The sequence below is a fragment of the Gordionus sp. m RMFG-2023 genome, chromosome 1 (genome assembly GCF_954871325.1).
Source record: "Gordionus sp. m RMFG-2023 chromosome 1, tfGorSpeb1-WG-v2, whole genome shotgun sequence".
Taxonomy (NCBI): domain Eukaryota; kingdom Metazoa; phylum Nematomorpha; class Gordioida; order Chordodea; family Parachordodidae; genus Gordionus; species Gordionus sp. m RMFG-2023.
The window spans coordinates 29,805,202-29,824,927 of record NC_088775.1 but is presented as its reverse complement, the minus strand read 5'-3'; the positions used below and the strand labels follow the sequence as shown (position 1 = coordinate 29,824,927).

Below are 19,726 nucleotides of genomic sequence, written 5' to 3'. Positions count from 1 at the left end.
GGTAACGTAAAAAAATACATCTAGGCATAATTGGATAGGAAATTTAATTCTGAGTAGAATGATATAAAGATACTTAAAATTACGTTTAAGATGTTAGCCTTTTCCCTAATCCAGTACTCACAATATCGTTATACTTACTATCAATTTAGTTTTGAAAAAAAACTTTATATATATAATTTTAAAAATTCTATTATTTTAAAATAACCAAATATAATTTAATTAAAAATATAAATTAAAAATTAATAAAATTAAATAAAATTAAAATCGCAATTTATTTCAAAGAATTAATAAATTGAAATATTATAATTCATTTTTTTAAAATAACCAAATATAATTTAATTAAAAATATAAATTAAAAATTAATAAAATTAAATAAAATTAAAACCGCAATTTATTTCAAAGAATTAATAAAAAAATTGAAAAGATCTTAAAATTTCCATTTTTTTAATATATTATAATGTAATGTTATTATAATATTTTTCTCGTAAAAAAAGCAATAAATCAATCAAATTACACATTAATCATTTTCTTTATTTTTATTTTCAATATTATTTTTTAGCCTTTCGTATCATGCAGCCTTTCGACTTATCGACCTACCCGAAATATAGTATTAAATGAGTCAATTTTATTCATTAAATTGAAATATAGTCTTAAAATCTAAGCAATTTTAGGAAAATTAGCATAAAATCTTAAATTTTGTATTTATTAGGGGATAAAATAGACCCCATCTTTAAAGTTTAGGTGATTTTTTTAACCTTTGTTGGGAAGGGTTAATTCGAAATAAATTGAAATATATTATTGAAATTTATACAAAATAAAAATATCGAAATAAAGTTATAAACTAGTCAATTTTATTCATTAAATTGAAATATTGTATTAAAATGTATACAGATGATTATTAAATTCATAAGAAATTCTCCAAATATTAAAATAAAAAATTTTAGGAAAGTAATGAAAGAAAGAAAAGAAAGATCACTTAAAGTAATAAGAAAGAAAAGAAAGATTTTATTAAATTCTTAAGAAATTTTCCAAATATTAAAATTTTTATATAAAGATAAAATATTTAATAAAAAATATTATTTTTTTCATGGGGATTCGGAATCTTAATATTTTTTTAATTTAAAAAAAAAGATTCCAAAAAAACGTGGATTCAAGATCTCGAATCCCCACGTTGGGATTTCGAATCCCACGAGATTCCATATCCCAATACGACATATATTTAAAAAAAAAATTTTTTTCAGATTTAAAGAATAAAATTATGAAGATATGATAAAAACAAGAAGGAAAACATTAACAGTAAAACAAATGCTCTAATAACAAAATTTTTTTAAGTTTAACTTGGAAATTTTATTAAATTACATATCAATCATCTTAATTCTTCCACCCTTCCTCATTTTAGTTTGTTTCGTCGTGGCACCCCGCTCCTACACAAAATTTGTGAGTTTTGTATTCCTATTATTTTTTTTTCCCTTTCATACCAATAAGATTAATCTTTTGTCGACAATGTCAAATGGCGCCGTTCTGTCGGAAAAATATATACGAAGGTTGTCTTTCATTGCCTGCTTGTTCTCTTCTGACAAAGCGTCCCTATTTTTTAAAAATATATTTATAAAATTAAAAAGAATATACACCTTAATTTTATAGCAAGCTTGGCAACAACCCATTTCAAGCAAATTTACAAATCGGATCGGTCTGGTAAAAATATGACATCATGGTCAGTAGCATTATTAGAGGGGCATAGTGGCTCAAGCCCTCTGAAAATTTGGATTTTTTTTTATAATTTAAAATTTTTTTAGAAATTTTATTTTATCATATTAACCCTAATTAGATAAATATAATTATTTATTAATTAAAAATTAAATTAAAATCGTTTCTTGGTTAATTTTTGAATATAGTATTACTTTTTAATATCATCTATCCCTAAAATTTAAGATGTCTTTTCCTGTTACAAAACGAAATGCAAACAAACCAGCATACGAAAAATTAAATTATATTTATTTAGATTTATGACAATAGATGTTGAAATTGTTAATCAATCAATCAATATGAACATTAAAACAGGAGTAAACGATTTATCAAAACCAGAAGAAAAACATTTTAGTTAATAAAATTAAATATAGATTCCCAAAGAAAAATAAAAATCATTTTCTGATGGAGAAATGACAGGAGATTCAGCAACTACTGATGACATCATCGTATCTGATTTTTGCAAAAAATTAGATATATTTGAACATAAAAATTTTTTAAATATAAATGATAGCGAATTATAAAATGTTTAAAATATTATTTGCTTTCACTAGATTATCGATAGCTTTATTTTATAGATATAGGAAATGTATGGAGAGAGAAGATCATTTTCACCTCCTTTATCGTTTTTATATGATATCCTTACCGTGTAGAACTCGTGGTATCTATATTTTTCAAAGACCTACAGGCTTGGCGCAAGGCCAGGCCTAAAATATTTTTAAATACCCGGTTCGGGCCGAATATTTTAAATCGCCATTATTCTATAGAAATTTTATATAAATAAATATTTAAAAATTGTGTATCATAATATCACATTCACTTATCATATTTCCTATTTCCATTTTTTCGATCCTTATAAAATATTTCCAGTAAAATATTATTCAAGTTAATTATTCAACTAATCATTAAAAAGAAAAAGATAAACTCAATATTTAAAATATATTACACTTTTAAGGAAAAATTTATTTAAGATAAGTATCATTTTATCTCCCCATTTCTCTGTCCCAAATTCAGGCAATCAGGTATGGTGCCAGAGAGACAGTGAGAGAGAGAGAGCAAAATGAATGATACGGAAGAGGAACAGGAAATAAGGAGGATTACCATCGATCGGTCGAATTAAAAGTGTGGTGATTCAAACTCCCTCCTTTTACCTCAGATGGGGAGATAAGATAATTTGAAAAGTTATTATATATGGATTCCATATTCGCCGAAAAACGATCCTTAAAATGGCGAATAGGTATATTTTAATTTTTTTAAAAAACAAAGACCAAAATATTTTTTTAAAAATCCGGGCCGGGTCAAATAATATAAAACTCGGGCAGGGTCGGGCCAATTTTTTCCAAATCCGGGATGGGTTGGGCAAATGGTCCTCTGCAGGTCTCTGTTTTTAAATTTTAACTTATTTATATACATATAAATAAATTTCTTATATTGGATAACAAAATTCCAAAAGAAAGCGTAGCCAAAGCCTAAAAAACTGGTTGATTGAGGTATTGATTTATAGAAAGAGACCAAGACAATTGAGCTTATCATAGCAGTGCACATATATAGTCATATTGTCAATACTGTGCCCAATTGTCTCATCATATGTTTGAGTAACATAAAAAACATTTATATAATTGTTATTTTAGAGTATTTATTAGTGTTTTTGTCAATGACTATTAATTCCAGTCATCATTTCTTCAAAAGATACTTTTGGTGTTTTTATATTATCAGCCTATATAATACATACAACTTGCTCATATGAGTTTACATTGTGAGTATCAGACCAAGACCAGAAATCTGCTTCTATTAATTGTGAAACAATATAATTTAAGGTAATCCTGTGATTTAGTGGACATTAATGTGCATTGATTGGTGGTTTATATTTCATTAAAAATGGACCATAATCTTTAAACAAATTGATTATTTCACAATAATTCATCTATCATTGTTTATCTAACTTCATTATGTCCTCTAAGAAGAAGCTCTAACTAACCCCATAGTAATATAATTAAAATCAGTGCTTTCATATATTCCTTTCTTCAAGAAATTTTGATTTGGATAATACTAAAGATTTTTACTTATTAATTTCTTCTTTCATATATTATTTAAAATAGTTCCCTACTTATGCATGACCTTACCTTGCGAAATTTTTTAAAATCATTATTGAGGGTGTGAAGGAAAAAAGTGACATTTTTTTTATTACTTTTGTAATGCTTTAATTATACATTTTTTCAATCCACTATAAATATATATATATCACTCTTTCCTATTATAACAAATATATTCAGCAATCCCAAATTTACTCAGAATAATAATTATTATGTGCAATAGCAAATCACTCTTTGATATTATTTAATTTATAATGTGCAATTCCATATATTTTACACTGAATAATAAATTATGTGCAATAAAAAGCAAATATTTAACATACTGATATCATAATAAATAAATGTTTTGGGTTATAACATATTATCTTAGCATTGCTTCATAAAATTTCTTCTATTTTGTTTTACTCTCATTATTTATTTATTTTTTTAAAAAATGTGAGAATTTTAATGAAAATATAGGGAGTAAAGCTCCCCAAAAAATTGTTGGTTGAATCCCACTCAGATTGTATAGGATAGTGACCCAACTGATCGTGGCTTAAACTGAAGTGGTTTTTTTTTTAAAAAAAAGTGGTCGATATTTAAAAAAATAATATATAACGCCAAAAAAATATGCTATAAAAAAGCAGTTAACAAATTCTCTCGAGAAAATTATAATACTAAATCTTCTATCCTATTACTATTAACCCTTGATTTCCCAAACTGTTAACCTCTCCTTTTCTTCCATTGTTCTTTCCACGCTAATAATTAACAAAATCCTTTTAATTAATTTTCATTTTTCATTCATCTCATAGATATTAAAAGAGTTCATTGTGGTTTTTCTTCGCAAAATTTGTTTAATTTGCGATTCGATGCGTAAAAAGGGGGAATAATTAAAGCCTCAAGTATTTTAACAAATGTTCAGTATTTTTTTTTTAACATTTTACATCTCTACTTTCTTTAAAAAAAAATAATTTGCTCAAGTTAAAAAAAAAAAATTTTGGTTCAATTGTTCCTATCGCCTCTTTTTAAAAATATATCTTTGTTGACCCAATAAAAAACCCCTCCTTAATTCCCTATATACTATAAAATCTTCTCAGAAATTTCTTTTTTTATTTGCCGAAAATAAATGAAATAAAAAGTTTTGTACATTATTATCATTCTAAGTGGATGGTTCTAGGTCTTGAGGGGTCAGGAATATTTTCAACAACGTAAAATATTGATACGGGCGTCAAATAAAAGTTAATTTAATTATATTTTGATTGTAATCATAATTAATATTCTAAATAGGCAGATCTAGGTTTTGAGGGGTCAGGAATATTTTTATCAACTCAAAAGATTGATATGGGTGTCAAATAAAAGTTAATTTAATTATATTTTAATTATAAACTAAATTATTATTCCAGGTGGACGGGTTTAGGTCTTTTGGGGCTGGAATATTTTTATCATCACAATTTATCAATATGGGTAGTGATGTTATTCGACTAACAGACAACTAACTAATAGTTATTGAAAAATAATAAATAATATAATGCCCTTTACTCTCAAACCTTCACTCTCAAAAATATAACTTAACAATCCTTTCTTAATAATAAAATAAATACCAAAAGTAAACATTACCAAAGAACAAACAGATTGTTTAATTTCATGTTATACCATATTTTATTTATGTTCACATCTAAATAATTATAAAGGTTTCATATTCATAAAAATAGTTGAATCTCCTCCATTCTTTGTTCTTCCCAGCTGGCATCTTCTGATCTCCCATTCTCCCTTCCTCCCCCAAGGAATATTAATTCCTCACCTCATAAAATGACTGACATTCAGTATATTATATTAAATTTATTTCTTCTTTTTTTCAGCGGCTACAACAATTTTAATTTGGATTTCGCGGGTATTCACGACATGAAATATAAAAGTTTATAATACAAATATGGAAAAAGGAAATAGAAAAAAAATATATAACCTAAAAAATAAGGGATTGGTTTTGTTTTTTTTTATTTTATATTTTTATTTATAGTTATAATACACAAAGAAAAATATTTTATTGTTTTATTTATATTATATATAAAAATTGAATTATTAAAATGGAATATCAAATAAAAAATTTATATTCTATTTTCTTTTAATAATTTTGCAATTTTTTAATAAAATATGATACAAAATAATAGGGAAGAAAAAGTAAAATAAAAAGAAAAGTAAATAACATATTTTTCTTTCATCAAGGCAAGGCTGGGAAAATAAATAATATATAAAATTTTTAAAAATCGTCTGAGCATATAAAAAATAATTATAATTATTTTCACTCTTTATACTTCTTATTTTTTTTCTCGCTTTATACATTTATTTTGTTTTAAATTTTGTATATTCCAGGCGCGTAACCAATGGGAAGGTGGGGGGGATTTCCCCCCTCCCCTCATCGCAAATTTGACTGTTTTCATAAATATCATTTTAAGCTTATAAAAATTTTACCCCCCCCCCCCCTTCTCAATTACAAATATTTGAATATCAATTTTCCAACATAAAACTTATTTTTTATAAATAAATTTTATTAAAATTTCCTTTCCTTGTGATACATTAACATTATTAAAAAATATTAATAAAATGGAAAAATTTTTAGTCAAAGAGATTGAAATCGACTGGTTATTTTATTATTATATATAATTATTTTATTAAATTCAAAATTATTAATGAGTTAGAATTAATAAGTATCTAATAATATTTTAATTATTAATAAATATCTGTAATTTTTTTAATATTTTTCATTTTTACTTCCATTTTGTAGAACAGAAGAAATAGAAATACAAAAGTTAAACAAGGCTTAGCATGAAAAAAAGTAATGTGTCGTCAGAAGCGATATCATTATTGAATTCAATTGATCAATCAAAGTTATCACTGCTGCTAGTTGCATCAATAAATTATTTTCCTATAGCTCACTACTTAGTAGAAATTTACAAAAACCAAATTTAGATTTAGTTCAGGTTATTGATTTGGCGGAAAATATATATGAACAGGTCGATACAATAAGAATGAATGTAGATGAATATTTTCATAATATTTATCTAGACGTTGAATCGAAGGCTAAATTTAATGATATAACACTAATTAAATCTCGTCTAGCACCTAGGCAATTATTGAGATGTAATATAAATATTGTCTTAACTGAAGCATATTATAAAATATCCATTTTCATCCCATTCTTGGATACTTTTTTATCGCAAATAAAAGTACGGTTTATAGATAAAAAACAAGTCTTTAGCAATCTTCAAGTTTTATTACCCAAAGATCCTTCTTCGTTTACTAATGCCACTATTGGTAAAATTAAATATTTAGCAAAATTTATTCCTATGATATTGATACTGAAATAAATTTAATCAGTGAATTCGAATTGTTATATTAACTATTTTACGTTTAGCTATTTTACCTGAGAATGCTATTGATGCGCTCAATCGGTGTAAAGAAACCTTGGCTCAATTTCCTAATATTTTGAAGTTGTTTTATATTCTTGCATGTTTGCCTATTACAACATGTAAGAATGAAAGGACTTTTTCCAACTTAAGAAGGTTGGAAACATATTTACGAAGTACTACTTCCGAATCTCGGCTAAATGGGTTAGCTCTGTTAAATATCCAGAGATTTGGTTCCAATGACAAACGAAATTCTTGATGAATTGGCAACATTCCCACGAAAATAAAAAATCACATTATAATTATAGTATTTAATAAAAAAATTTGTATAATATTGTATTTGATAAGAAGTTAAAAAAAACTTGTTTTTTAAATTATTTTATAGTCAATGTTTTATACACACTACTATTAGTATTTTCAATAAAAAATTTATATTCTACTTATATTGTATGAGAATTTAAGCTGAAGCTAGTTTAAAGCAAATTTTATAAAAAAACATTAAACTTTATTTCAACTTTACATTTAAAAAAACTTTATTAAATATAATATACCTAACTTAAAATAATAAAAAATAGGCTTGTAATATCCAGCACGATTAGTAAATAATAGTTAAAAATAGAAATATAATTATCATTAAATTATGAATAATTTAATAGAATAGCTAAAACATAAGATACCCCCCCCCCATAAGAAAATCCTGGATACGCCACTGGTATATTCCATTTACAAATGTATAAATGTTTTGAGTATGAAAAACCATAAATTGATGAATGTTGTAATTTGATAAATATATTAAAAATACCGCTAGATATGGATATCTTGTTTAAGAAGATTGTTGTGCTCTATTTTTTATGATTATCCAAAATATAGGGTTTAAAAGCATTGGAGAAATTACTATAATATTTTCGTAATATTAATCCCCACGTTTAAAAAAATTCAAATATGTAATTTTTAAAAATATTACAAAACGTAACTGACTTTGTTATTATATAAAGTATTTAAGAATTAATGGGGAGGGGGGGGGAATAACTAAGCCATTTTCCACAAACTCGATTTTCATAATTCTCCAGTAAAATAAAAATTTTCACCAAATTTCTCCCGCAATGGATCATACATATCCCGTTTTCTTTAAAAGTCATAACAAATATTTTCCTCTTCAGGAATTCTTAGTATCTTATATGCATTAAAAATTTATATTTTTTGAATTATCACTATTTTCTTGTGACTTATTATAGGTTGTTTTGTTTATCCCATTCAAATTAGTTTTTCTGAAATTCGCACTTTTAATTTAAAATAACATATTTATGTATTTTAATTTCCAAATTTTAACAACTTATTTCTAAATAATAAATCATTTATTGTTATTATAATTATAGATAGAACAGACATGTCAAATCCAAATAAGCAAAACTTTTTTTATGTTAAGCAAGAAAATAAATGGTTTTTTGTGCCGGATCTGAACCACAGGTCTGTGCTCAGAGCAGGCCTTAGCACAAAATTTTGTCGTAAATTTTAAGCAAAGTAACAACACTACCTGGTAGAAATCTGCAAATCACGGGTCGGGTCTATTTTTTTAAAAAAAATTTCGGTTAGGGGTAAGTCGGGCCTAATATTTTTTAATATATTATCATTACATTTTGTCAAATAAATCTATATATTTTTAAATTCTTGCTGTCCCAAATGTATTTCATAGCTGATTGACATGTTTTAATTTGCAAACCTATATTTTTTAAAACATTTTGAACAATCGCGCCAACCTTTTGGTTGTCAACATAGATTAGGCATAGCAGAGAAGGGGAGGAAGCATTTCCCCTTTTTTGGAAATTCGCCTGTTTTGATAAATATCACTTTAAGCTAATATAAATTTCCCGCCTATATACCCAACGATTATGGTTTAACTCTAGTAAATTGCCATACAACAGCTGATTTATTTAAATTTCTATTCGTCTATTTATAATTTGACCTATTATTAAAAATGATATAATTTCATTTAAAACCATTTTTAATATATCTTAACAATCCATATCTCTCAAACCTTTCATTAACCCTACCCACATCATTTTAACCTTTAGTTATATTTCTTAAGATACTTGCTAAATTTTAAATATATTTCATCCAATTAAAAAATTTCCCAGTTGAACATTCCTTGAGTTGAGCTATTATCAAACTCAACACCCCCCCCCCCACCCTCCCAAAAAATATATAATATCATTAAAAACAATAATTTGAAAGAAAAATAAGTAAAAGTTAATAACTTTGACTATAATTCAAAATTTTCAGAAAAAATAATTTTTATAAAAAAAAGTAAAAAGCAAAAATTAATTAAGGTCTGCAAAATAAATATAATTGGGGAAAAACCCCACCAAATAGAGTCCCTCCCTCTATCCTTTGCAAAATACTGGCTATGCCTATGGGATATAGCATAACTTGCATCTTTCATATATGTGTTAAATAATTGATTTTAATATATTTTTCATGAATAAGTTATAAGTGCCATTTTTGCAAAGAAAAATGGATGAGCGAACATAACACTTTGGAAGCAGGGATGTGAACCCTTCGACAAAAAAAAGGGTCCGGGTTCGGGTACAGGAATAAAATTTGAAAGGACTCGGGTCCAGGGTTAGGGTTTAGGGAACATAAAAATAATGACTCAAAATAAAAAAAAATTTATTCATTTATTATTATTCAATATATACATATTCATAATTTACAAATGAAAAATTTAAAAATGAAATAATTTATATTTTAAATGTTTTATTCTCGCCATGAATATTCTAGATAAGATATATAATTCTGGATATATTGAAGAATTTTCTTCCCAGAATTTTAAGATATTTATATCTTTATTTATTCTCCTAACTTCTGAGAACTTTACTATTAAAGATGAAATAGGCATTTTTTGATCCTCCTTTCTATCTGATGATAATTTAATTTTTTTTTCTCGATCTAAAAGTAAAAAATCAAGATCATCAATGTTGCTATCATTATTATTATCACTACAACCAATAGGTATTGTCGTAACCTCCAATATATTATAAATAATGGAGTTTTGCTTAGGCAATAAATCCTTAAGATGGTCTTTAGCCATTTGTTTTAACTCAATACTCAATAAAACATCGAGGGTCTAAATATATAGAAGCGTATACAACACTATTTTGCAAATATTGTTGCTCTCGAATTTTCATGTTTTCTAATATTTCGTATAAAAAGGACTGTAAATTTTTCTAAATCTAATCGGCATCTAATCCATATGCCTTAAAATCAAATAAACATAATTGTTCTGATTGTAATCTTAATATTTTTATTTTTAAAGGAACTACCAATCATCTTACAACAAAATGACTTCACATCCTCCTATAATAAAATCATTACAGAAATCTTTCAAACTTAATAATCGTTCTAACATCATACGAATTGAGGACAACGTGTTGTGCATTATCATTTAAATTAAAATATTATTATACTTGTACTACAAAATAATTCACTTTCAAAATAATTAACGTATTTCTATAACCATAGCATATTAATAAATTTACATAATAAAATATTTAAATAAAATGGAAATCCAGGAAGAAAATTGAAAGAAAAGCGCGAAGATAAAATAAATGATTCCACAAAAATAGTTAATAAAATTTAAAAATTTATATTATTTTTTAAAAAAATATTTTCATTTTTAAAAATTTTTATGACATCTAGAACCTTTGGACCCTCCACTTTTAAAAAGGATCCGGGTTCGGGTTCAGGGTCCGGATCCGGGTTCGAGTTCACATCCCTGTTTGGAAGCCTTAGATAATTTATTTTTATGAATACCTGAACAAATTTAAAGCCAAATTGACGTCTACTAAAAAAATAAAATTATAGTCATTATTATCAATTCGTATTCATGGCAAGATTAATCATTAAATGAGTATTATTAGACAAATAGTTTTTTTATAAAAATTACATATTTTAATTTATTTTTGTTATTATTTTAAAATATATTTAATAAATAAAAAAATATATTTATTTATTTTAGTAAATTTTACGCACTTTGAAGTTTATTCGATTTTTAAATGAGAGAATGAGATGAAGATTGTATTTTAATTTAATTTTCTTAGAAAACTTCAAAAGATAAAACTAAAAATCGATGGCCCATTTATTTTTTTTAATTAAATATAATCATTAAAAAATTTGATTTTTTTACAACCACAAAAAAAATATGTAAATTATAATCATTATATATTTAAATATTATTGTATAAAGACCGCGATAAATACAATATTAAAAAAAAATTTGTACGTAGGATATTGGGGGGGGGGGAGGATTTGCATTAATAATTGATATAAATATTATCTCAGTTTTGTAAGCTCTTTTTTGTATGCAAAGCAAAGAAGACAAGGTTAGCAAGTTTGAAGATTGTGACGCTTAAAGGTAAGACGAGAGAGTTGGCATCAATGTTGAACAAGAGAAAAGTTGATATAGCGTGCATACAAGAGACGAAATGGAAAGATCAGAAGACTTTAATGATTGGAGATGGGTATAAAGGAATTGTTAGCAATAGGAACGGTGTCGGCATCATCCTCAGTCAAGATCTAACCTCCTTAAATAGTAGAAGTCAACAGGATCTCTGATAGACTAATAAAGATAAAACTCTGCATTTTTCAGTATATGCTCCTCAAACGGGTTGCAAGGAAGAAGAGAAAGATGACTTATCCTTGATGAAGCTGTAATGGAAATCCCTAAGGATGACCTAGTCATAATTGGTGGTGAATTAAATGCGCATGTGGGGAAAGCAAGAGATAGCTACAAAAGGCATCATGGTGGTTTTGGATATGGAGAAAGAAATGGGCACAAGACTTCGACCTTGCTTTAACCAACACCTACTATAAGAAAAAAGACAGTCATTTAATAACATACGAAAGTGGTACAAGGAAAACACAGATAGATTACATGCTAATCTCTCGCAGAAGATTAAAAGATGTAATAGACTGCAAAATCATCCCAGGAGAAGATATCGCCGCAATGGATTTACACATCTCAAATAAATCCACTCAAAACAAGATAAAACTGGAACCATGCATCAAATGGGGCAAATTAAAAACAATGACACATGCCTTTGCAATCAATGCAAACATTGAAACAATAGATTCCTCACAAGTCAGTGAAAAAATGTGGACAGACCTTTCATCCAGATTAATAGACACTGCCAAATCGACACTAGGCTTGACAAGGGGAGGCAACAAATCATACAAAGAACTCTGGTGGTGGAATGAAGAGGTACAAACCACTATAAAGGAGAAAAAGGCTCTATATAAAATATGGTTCAAATCCAAAAACTCAGATGACAAGACAAATTACAAAAAATCCAAGAGAATAGCTATAAAGGCGGTGGCTAGGGCCAAATCGATGGCATACGAAATGACATGTATGAAGAACTACATACCAAAGAAGGGCAAAATAAAATATACAGATTAGCCAAACAGCGAGAAAAGAACTCTAGGGATATAAACGGAGCTCTGAAAGTAATCAAAAATAAAGATGGGAAATTGATAATAAAGGAAAAAGAAATAATGAATAAATGGAAAGAATATTTTCAGGAGCTTCTCACTTTAATTCCCACATACTACATCTAGACGAACACTCCTTATGTCAAAACCTTGTACAACCTATAACAGAACAAGAAATAATCACATGACTCAAGCATATGAAAAACAACAAAGCTAGGGGTCCAGACGATCTTCCAATAGAAAGCCTTAAAGCACTAAGAGATGATGGAAATCTGTACAATAAAATACTTTGAAATTAAGAGGTTCCCCAAAAATGTAGGCAGAGCTATCTAGTTCCTATCTTCAAAAATAAAGGGGATTTACACAATTGTCAAAATTACAGGGGTATAACTAATGTCACACTGTTTAAAACTATACGAAAAAATAATAGAAAAAAGATTAAGAGACATAATCGTGGAAACATGGCCAACCAAAGAATCAGACGAGAGAAGTCTACAAACTATAAAGATGAGGAATGCTGAGGATGATTGCTGGGGTAACAAGAAAGGATAAAGTGCGCAGTACAAGAATACTAAGTAGTTTAAACTAGGAATAAGTTAAATGGTAAACAGACTTAGGTGGTATGGGCACACAATGAGAAGGCCTATGGAAATAAAGTTGAGAGTTTGGAAGTGATGGGCAAACGTAAAAGAGGAAGGCCAAAACTTCAATGGGGCCATAAAGTTTAGAGCCAATATAAAGAAGATAAATTAGATAAAAGAGATTGTATGAATAACATAAAGTGGAGAGAGATGTTGAAGGAGCTTACCACCAGAAAAGGTGAAAGCTAAAGAGAGAAAAAAAAATATTGATTTTTAATTGCGCGAGAGATATAGTTAATCATTTATATAATTTATACAGACTTATTTTTAAGCCTTCCAATTAATAAGTAAGGGTGCATTCACAGTAGAGAGCGACAGCGATATGACAAAATACAAATATATGTAATTACCAATGACTATTCATAGTGAGCTTTTGCGACGCGACACGACATTCCTGCCAAATTTGTCGCATTAAACATAGAAATCAAGTTACAAAACATTTTGTTTTTTTTTCAAAGCGACATAACTACAATAAGGCCGAAAAAGAAAATTTGCAAGTAAATTTTTGAAATGCTATTAAAATAATAAATGTTATATATATATATATATATTAGAATATAAATAAATATTATGTTAATTTTTTATAGAAAATCAATAAAGAAGATTTGAACAACTCCATCAGATCAGCTGAAAACAATATTGAGAGAGGTAATTAAAGAGTATATTAATTTGAAATATTTTTCTTTTGCAGTAGAGATGGCCAAATCAGCATGGAAAAATTTAAGAGATTGCTTTATGAGGAAACGTAAAAACTATAGAGCTAAGGATTCAGTATACCAATTTGAAAAAAAAACAAATCCTGTTATATCTAAAATTGATGAAGCAAATATTGCTAGAGCAATGTATGAGCAAATGAGTGGTAATGAAAATTATCAATATAAAGATGGTAAATATACTAATTTTTGTTAAGTTTTTATTAATACATAGCCATTGAAATCCCCTGCATAGAGACAAGTAGTGAAGCTAAAATTTTAAGGAATGATTGTAATCATATTTTATATAAATAATATTATATATATTTAGCATCACCATCAACTAGTATAGGATCAAATTTATTTTGAAAAAAATTAATTATAAAAAGAGGGATATTGATCAAGGTAATTTGCATTTGTAAATATTTTTATTATTTTAAACTAGATCTATTTGAGCAAATACTTGAAATAGAAAAAATGAAAGAAAGAAGATTATCTACAAATTCTTAAATCAATGTCATGCTTGAGAAAACCCTAGCAAGAAGATCAGAAAGGGGAAAGAAAAAGCTTATTAAAATTATTTTTGATATAGTCTTCAATTTTGACAGTGATCATAATAAATAATATTATATTGCATTGTTATTAATTCATTGGAGGACTTTTATATTATTTTAATCATATTTAAGCCACATATAATAAAAAAAACTTTCTTTTTATTATAATTACAAATCAATATAAAAAAAATAAAATAATATTTTTAAAATTTGTTAAATTATAAAGCTATAATTGCCATGATAATTTATTTCTATAAAAATATTCAGAAAAGGCATCTCTAATATCTTTAGAAACCTTTGAGGGGTTTTTTATAGATTGAGGATTCCATAAATAATTAATTTGAGTATCCTTGGGGTTGAGATCTATGTTTTCTTTATCAATAACCAAATTGTGTAATAGTGCATAAGTTTTTATAATTGTTTCGCTATTGGTGACATTGGTATCCAAGGCTTGAGAATATACCATTTAGATGCCAATATGCCAAAGGTGCATTCCACCATTCTTCTGGCCCTTGAAAGGAGATGGATAGTTACATCCTGTTCCCAAATATCTAAGCAATTTTGATTATATAAAATAAAATTAATATAAACCTTAGTGTTATCATCAATTTTTCTTCTACTGATGTGGGATTTTTAATAAAATTTGTTTTTTTTTACCATTAGTTTTGATTTAATATGGGTTAAAATATAATAAAAAGTTTTCTAAATACAAAATTTCAATTTAGATTATACAATGAAATATATATTTTGGTTAATCTCATAGTAAAATTTCAGGATTGTTTATAAGTTTTGGGAATAGTATTGAGAACTCTCCTTCCTCTTCTTTTCTAACATTCAGATTATTTTTTCTCCTTTTAATATAAGGATATAATAGGAATAATTAAGTTGTATAGATATCTTTTTTTAAAAAAATAAAAATATGCTTGTCGCAACTACTATGAATGCTATGTCGCTTATGACACATCAGCTGCTCTGTCATTTAATGTCGTGTTGTATTTGTCGTGTTGCTGTCTACTGTGAATGCACACTAAGGTGATCTTATTTTTGAGATATTTAATTTAAAAAATTTGCGTTTATAAAACCCAATAATAAGCAACTTTCCATTTTTTCTTAAAAATAATTTTTTTAAAAAAAAACCTTATTATTTACGTGGTGCAGTTTGGGGTTGTGGGTTAATAAAATAGAGAGAGACCAAATTTTCCGCGCAAGATTTCTTGGAAGCAAATTTAAGATTGCTTATTACGATATATTTTTGGTGTAATTTTTTTTATTATATTAAAAAATATATACATGAGGGAAGCAAATTTAATATTGCTTATTTTTTTAATAAATAAAGAGAAAATCATGCTATGGTAATTGTTTAATTTTACGATTAAAATATAAGCATTGGGAAAGCAAATTAATAATGCTAATAAATAAAAGAGAAAAAAAAAATTTTTCCTTACTTTCTATGCTTAATTATTGTAATTGTATTATCGAAAATTTATTAATATTATCATTTAGCTCAAGAAATTTTGATGCGAAAAAATAAATTATTGAAAAAGGAAGACTAAACCAATTTTACAAAACTTAAAAAAAGAAAAAACTTGCATTCGTAATTTTTCTATCGATTAATATGAAAAATATGAGTGGCTCACTGGATGTGAATTTTCAAATTCTCTATATGTTGGTCATGCCTATTATTCCCAAAAGAAAAATATGTTTGGAATGATAAAGGATTTTCGAATATGAATAATTTTTCAAAGGCAGTTAAACGGCATGAAGAATCAAACGCTCATTTGCAGTCGATGATTCAATTAAAAACATTTGGGGAAAATCGTTTTGAAAATATGATACATTTGATGCGCAAAATATCAATCGAAGAGCATAATTCAAAAGTCGATTCAAATAGAGAAATATTGATCAACTCTATATGTTTTCTTGAAATTCATGAGCTGCATTCCGTGGTGATGATGAATCTTCTAATTCAGCAAATAGAGAAAATTATATTGAATTAATTTATTTACTTCGCGGAAGAAAATTTACTATTGAAACATGATTTAGAAAATACTAGTTTTTATTGCAACTATCAAGCGATATTCAAAATGATTTAGTAAATTCTATTTCATATATCTTGCACCAAAAAATATTAAATGAATTGGAAGAAACAGAATTTTTAACAATAATATTAGATGAAACAACTGATATAAATAATAAATCTCAAGTGACTGTTGTTCTTCGATATGTTTTAAATAACGGGACATTGTATTAAAGATTTATTAAATTCTTTGATGTTACTATGCATCGAGATGCTAATTTTTTATCAAAATTTGTCATTAAATTCTTAAATGATAAAAAAAATTAATAGGTCAAAGTTACGATGGCGCAGCTGTTAGTGGCGATTCACATGGACTACAAGCGAAAATAAGAAACGTCAAACCTTCAGCACTTTATATTCATTGCTTTGCCCATAATTTAAATCTTATATTATCAAGCAGCAAAATTTAAGAATGTAAGGTGTTTTTTACAACTTTTTCTGGTTTAGCCAGTTTTTTTAGAACATCATCTAAGCGAACAGCGGAATTTGATAAATGTCAAAAAAAATATTACCACGAGTAGCCCCAACGAGATGGGAATACAATGATCGGCTGGTTCAAACAGTTTTCATTTGAAGGATCTAGTCGTTTTTTTAGTATTATTGATGGAGACTGATTGCTTGGGATAATGATGTTCTAAAAACATCTCGAGGCTATATAAATATATTAAATAACGCAAATTTTCTAATTTTGTTATATTTTTTTCAATAAATTTTTCCAGAATCTGATTTATTATTTGATATACTTCAAACTAAAATTAACGATATATGTTATTGTCTTAAAAGTATTAAAGATTCCCGAAATTTGTTAAATCAAACATAGAAAACTTTGATTAAATGTAAAAGAAAAGATTGAAGACAATTTAGATTAAAAAAACAAATAGATCCGGATTGCTCAATTCAAAAGAATTTTATAAAAATTTGATAATTAAAATAACAGATAATATAATCAATGAAATTGATTTTCGGTTCGATACATTAAGAAATATCAAATTCGTCGAATTGTTAGATATTAGCAAATTCCAAATATTTAATCAAAATTTCCCAAAATATTTATTAGACATAAATGATACTTATTCTCAATTTTTCGACCTACACAAGCTGGAAACTGAATTAAAAGTAGTGTTTCGGGACGATGAATTTAGAAAGAAAAAGAATGTTAATGAAATACTAGAATTTTTAATATGCACCGATTTGATGAAAAGTTATAGAGTTTTTATAATTATGCAAATTCATCTTAACTTTGGCTTCAACAACAGCAAGTGCAGAACGGGGTTTTTCATCTTTAAAAAAAATCAAATCTTATTGCAGAAACAGGATGAGTCAAAATAAATTATTAAAAAATTTAAAATCTAGCAATAACTTTTATAATTCAATACTTGATCATTTTACTCAAAAACAAAGACGTATTTCATTTATTTATAAATCTTAATTTTTTTTATAGTTGACTAATAAATAAAAATTAAAATTTTTTGTAAATTGTTTCCCTAGTAGTAGAGAAGACCGGGGTACATTGAGTACAGAGGAAAGTTAGGACACTCTAATTATAATTGAGCTATTATTTTAACTGGAAATTTGAGCCTAACATAGATAATTACGTCATACATGATTGGCTAAAAAAGATTTGAAAAATATTTAGTATTTTAATTTTTACAGAAGAAAATATGTTTTGGCATACCAAAAGTAATGAAAAATATTTGCAAACTTTATCGTTTATATTTATAAATAAAGCTTTAAAAATATTAATAAATAAATTTTAGGAAAGTTTAAACCCGATTTTCCAATCTGGGAAACTTTCAGAATCAATAAACATGAATTAATATAATTTTGGATGATATTTATAAAGTTAGTGGGCTCGGTTATAGTTGGTCATAGTGTAGTTGGGACACGCCATTTTAGCTCATTTTATCATTTACTAGTGATGCGGAATTACAATAAAAGGGAAAGAAAAATCTTTTGTACAGAAGATTATCAAAACGCCTTAATTTTATATCCAACAGCCTCAGTCAGAAAGTTATCATTACTACAAGTAAGATTATTTATATTATTATATATATTTTTTAGGCATTCCAAAATATAATATAGCAAGAATTTATCAAAAAAAGAGGAAAAATGAAAATAATTCAATACCCACAATGGGATATTCAAATCACAAATGTGTTTTTAATAAAGTGAAGGAAGATAATATAGCTAATTACATATTAAAATCCTCTAAAAAATTTTATGGACTTACCAAAAAAAAGGTAAATAAAAGCATCTAATTACTAGATTTTAATTTAATATTTTATATGCAATTATTAAAGTAAAATTATATTCTATTCCTTTAGAGGCTTAATGAAATTTATTTATTCTTATCATGAGATTTCTCATCATTTAAAATAATATCATTATTCACAATGAGAATGTATAAACAATTTTATAATTTTATTATTAATTTAGCTTTATGAATAATGAATAATTTAGTATTGTGAATAAAGAATCATTTGGTATTGTGAATAATGAATTATTTAGTATTGTTAATAATGAGTATCATTATAATTATTAATTTAGCATAGTGAATTATGAATTATTTAGTATTGTGAATAATGAATCATTAAGTGTTGTGAATAAAGAATCATTTAGTATTGTTAATAATGAATCATTTAAAATTATTAATTTAGCATTGTGAATAATGAATCATTTGGTATTGTGAATAATCAATCATTTAAAATATTCATTTTCATACTTAAAATTTATTAACTTGTTTCTCATAATTTAAATGAATATCATTAATCACCACAATATGAGAAATAGGATTATCAATGATATCATTGTGATAATCCTATTTTTCAACATTTAAATTTTTTTTTATAAATCATTTAATTTATATATTATGTATTGTATTTAGGTTAAAGAATTGGCCTATCAAGTAGCAATAAAATATAATAAAAAAATTCCACCCAATTGGGACGAAGCCGGAGATGATTGGTTTTCTGGATTTATGAAAAGACATCCACATTTATTTATAAGAACTCCAGAAGCTACAAGCTTGGCTAGGGCCTCTGGTTTTAATAAATC

At 26.1% G+C, this 19,726-nt stretch overlaps 1 protein-coding gene across 2 annotated transcripts in view; it reads right to left on the bottom strand.

Annotated features, from left to right (window-relative positions):
- LOC135931693 (uncharacterized) overlaps positions 1-19,726 on the bottom strand; it is a 94,019-nt gene that overhangs the window by 52,348 nt on the left and 21,945 nt on the right. For both annotated transcript variants that reach the window (XM_065468961.1, XM_065468962.1), the window contains one exon: positions 1,479-1,587. In XM_065468961.1, coding sequence (XP_065325033.1) covers positions 1,479-1,587 — 109 coding nt within the window. The remainder of the gene's footprint in view (positions 1-1,478; positions 1,588-19,726) is intronic.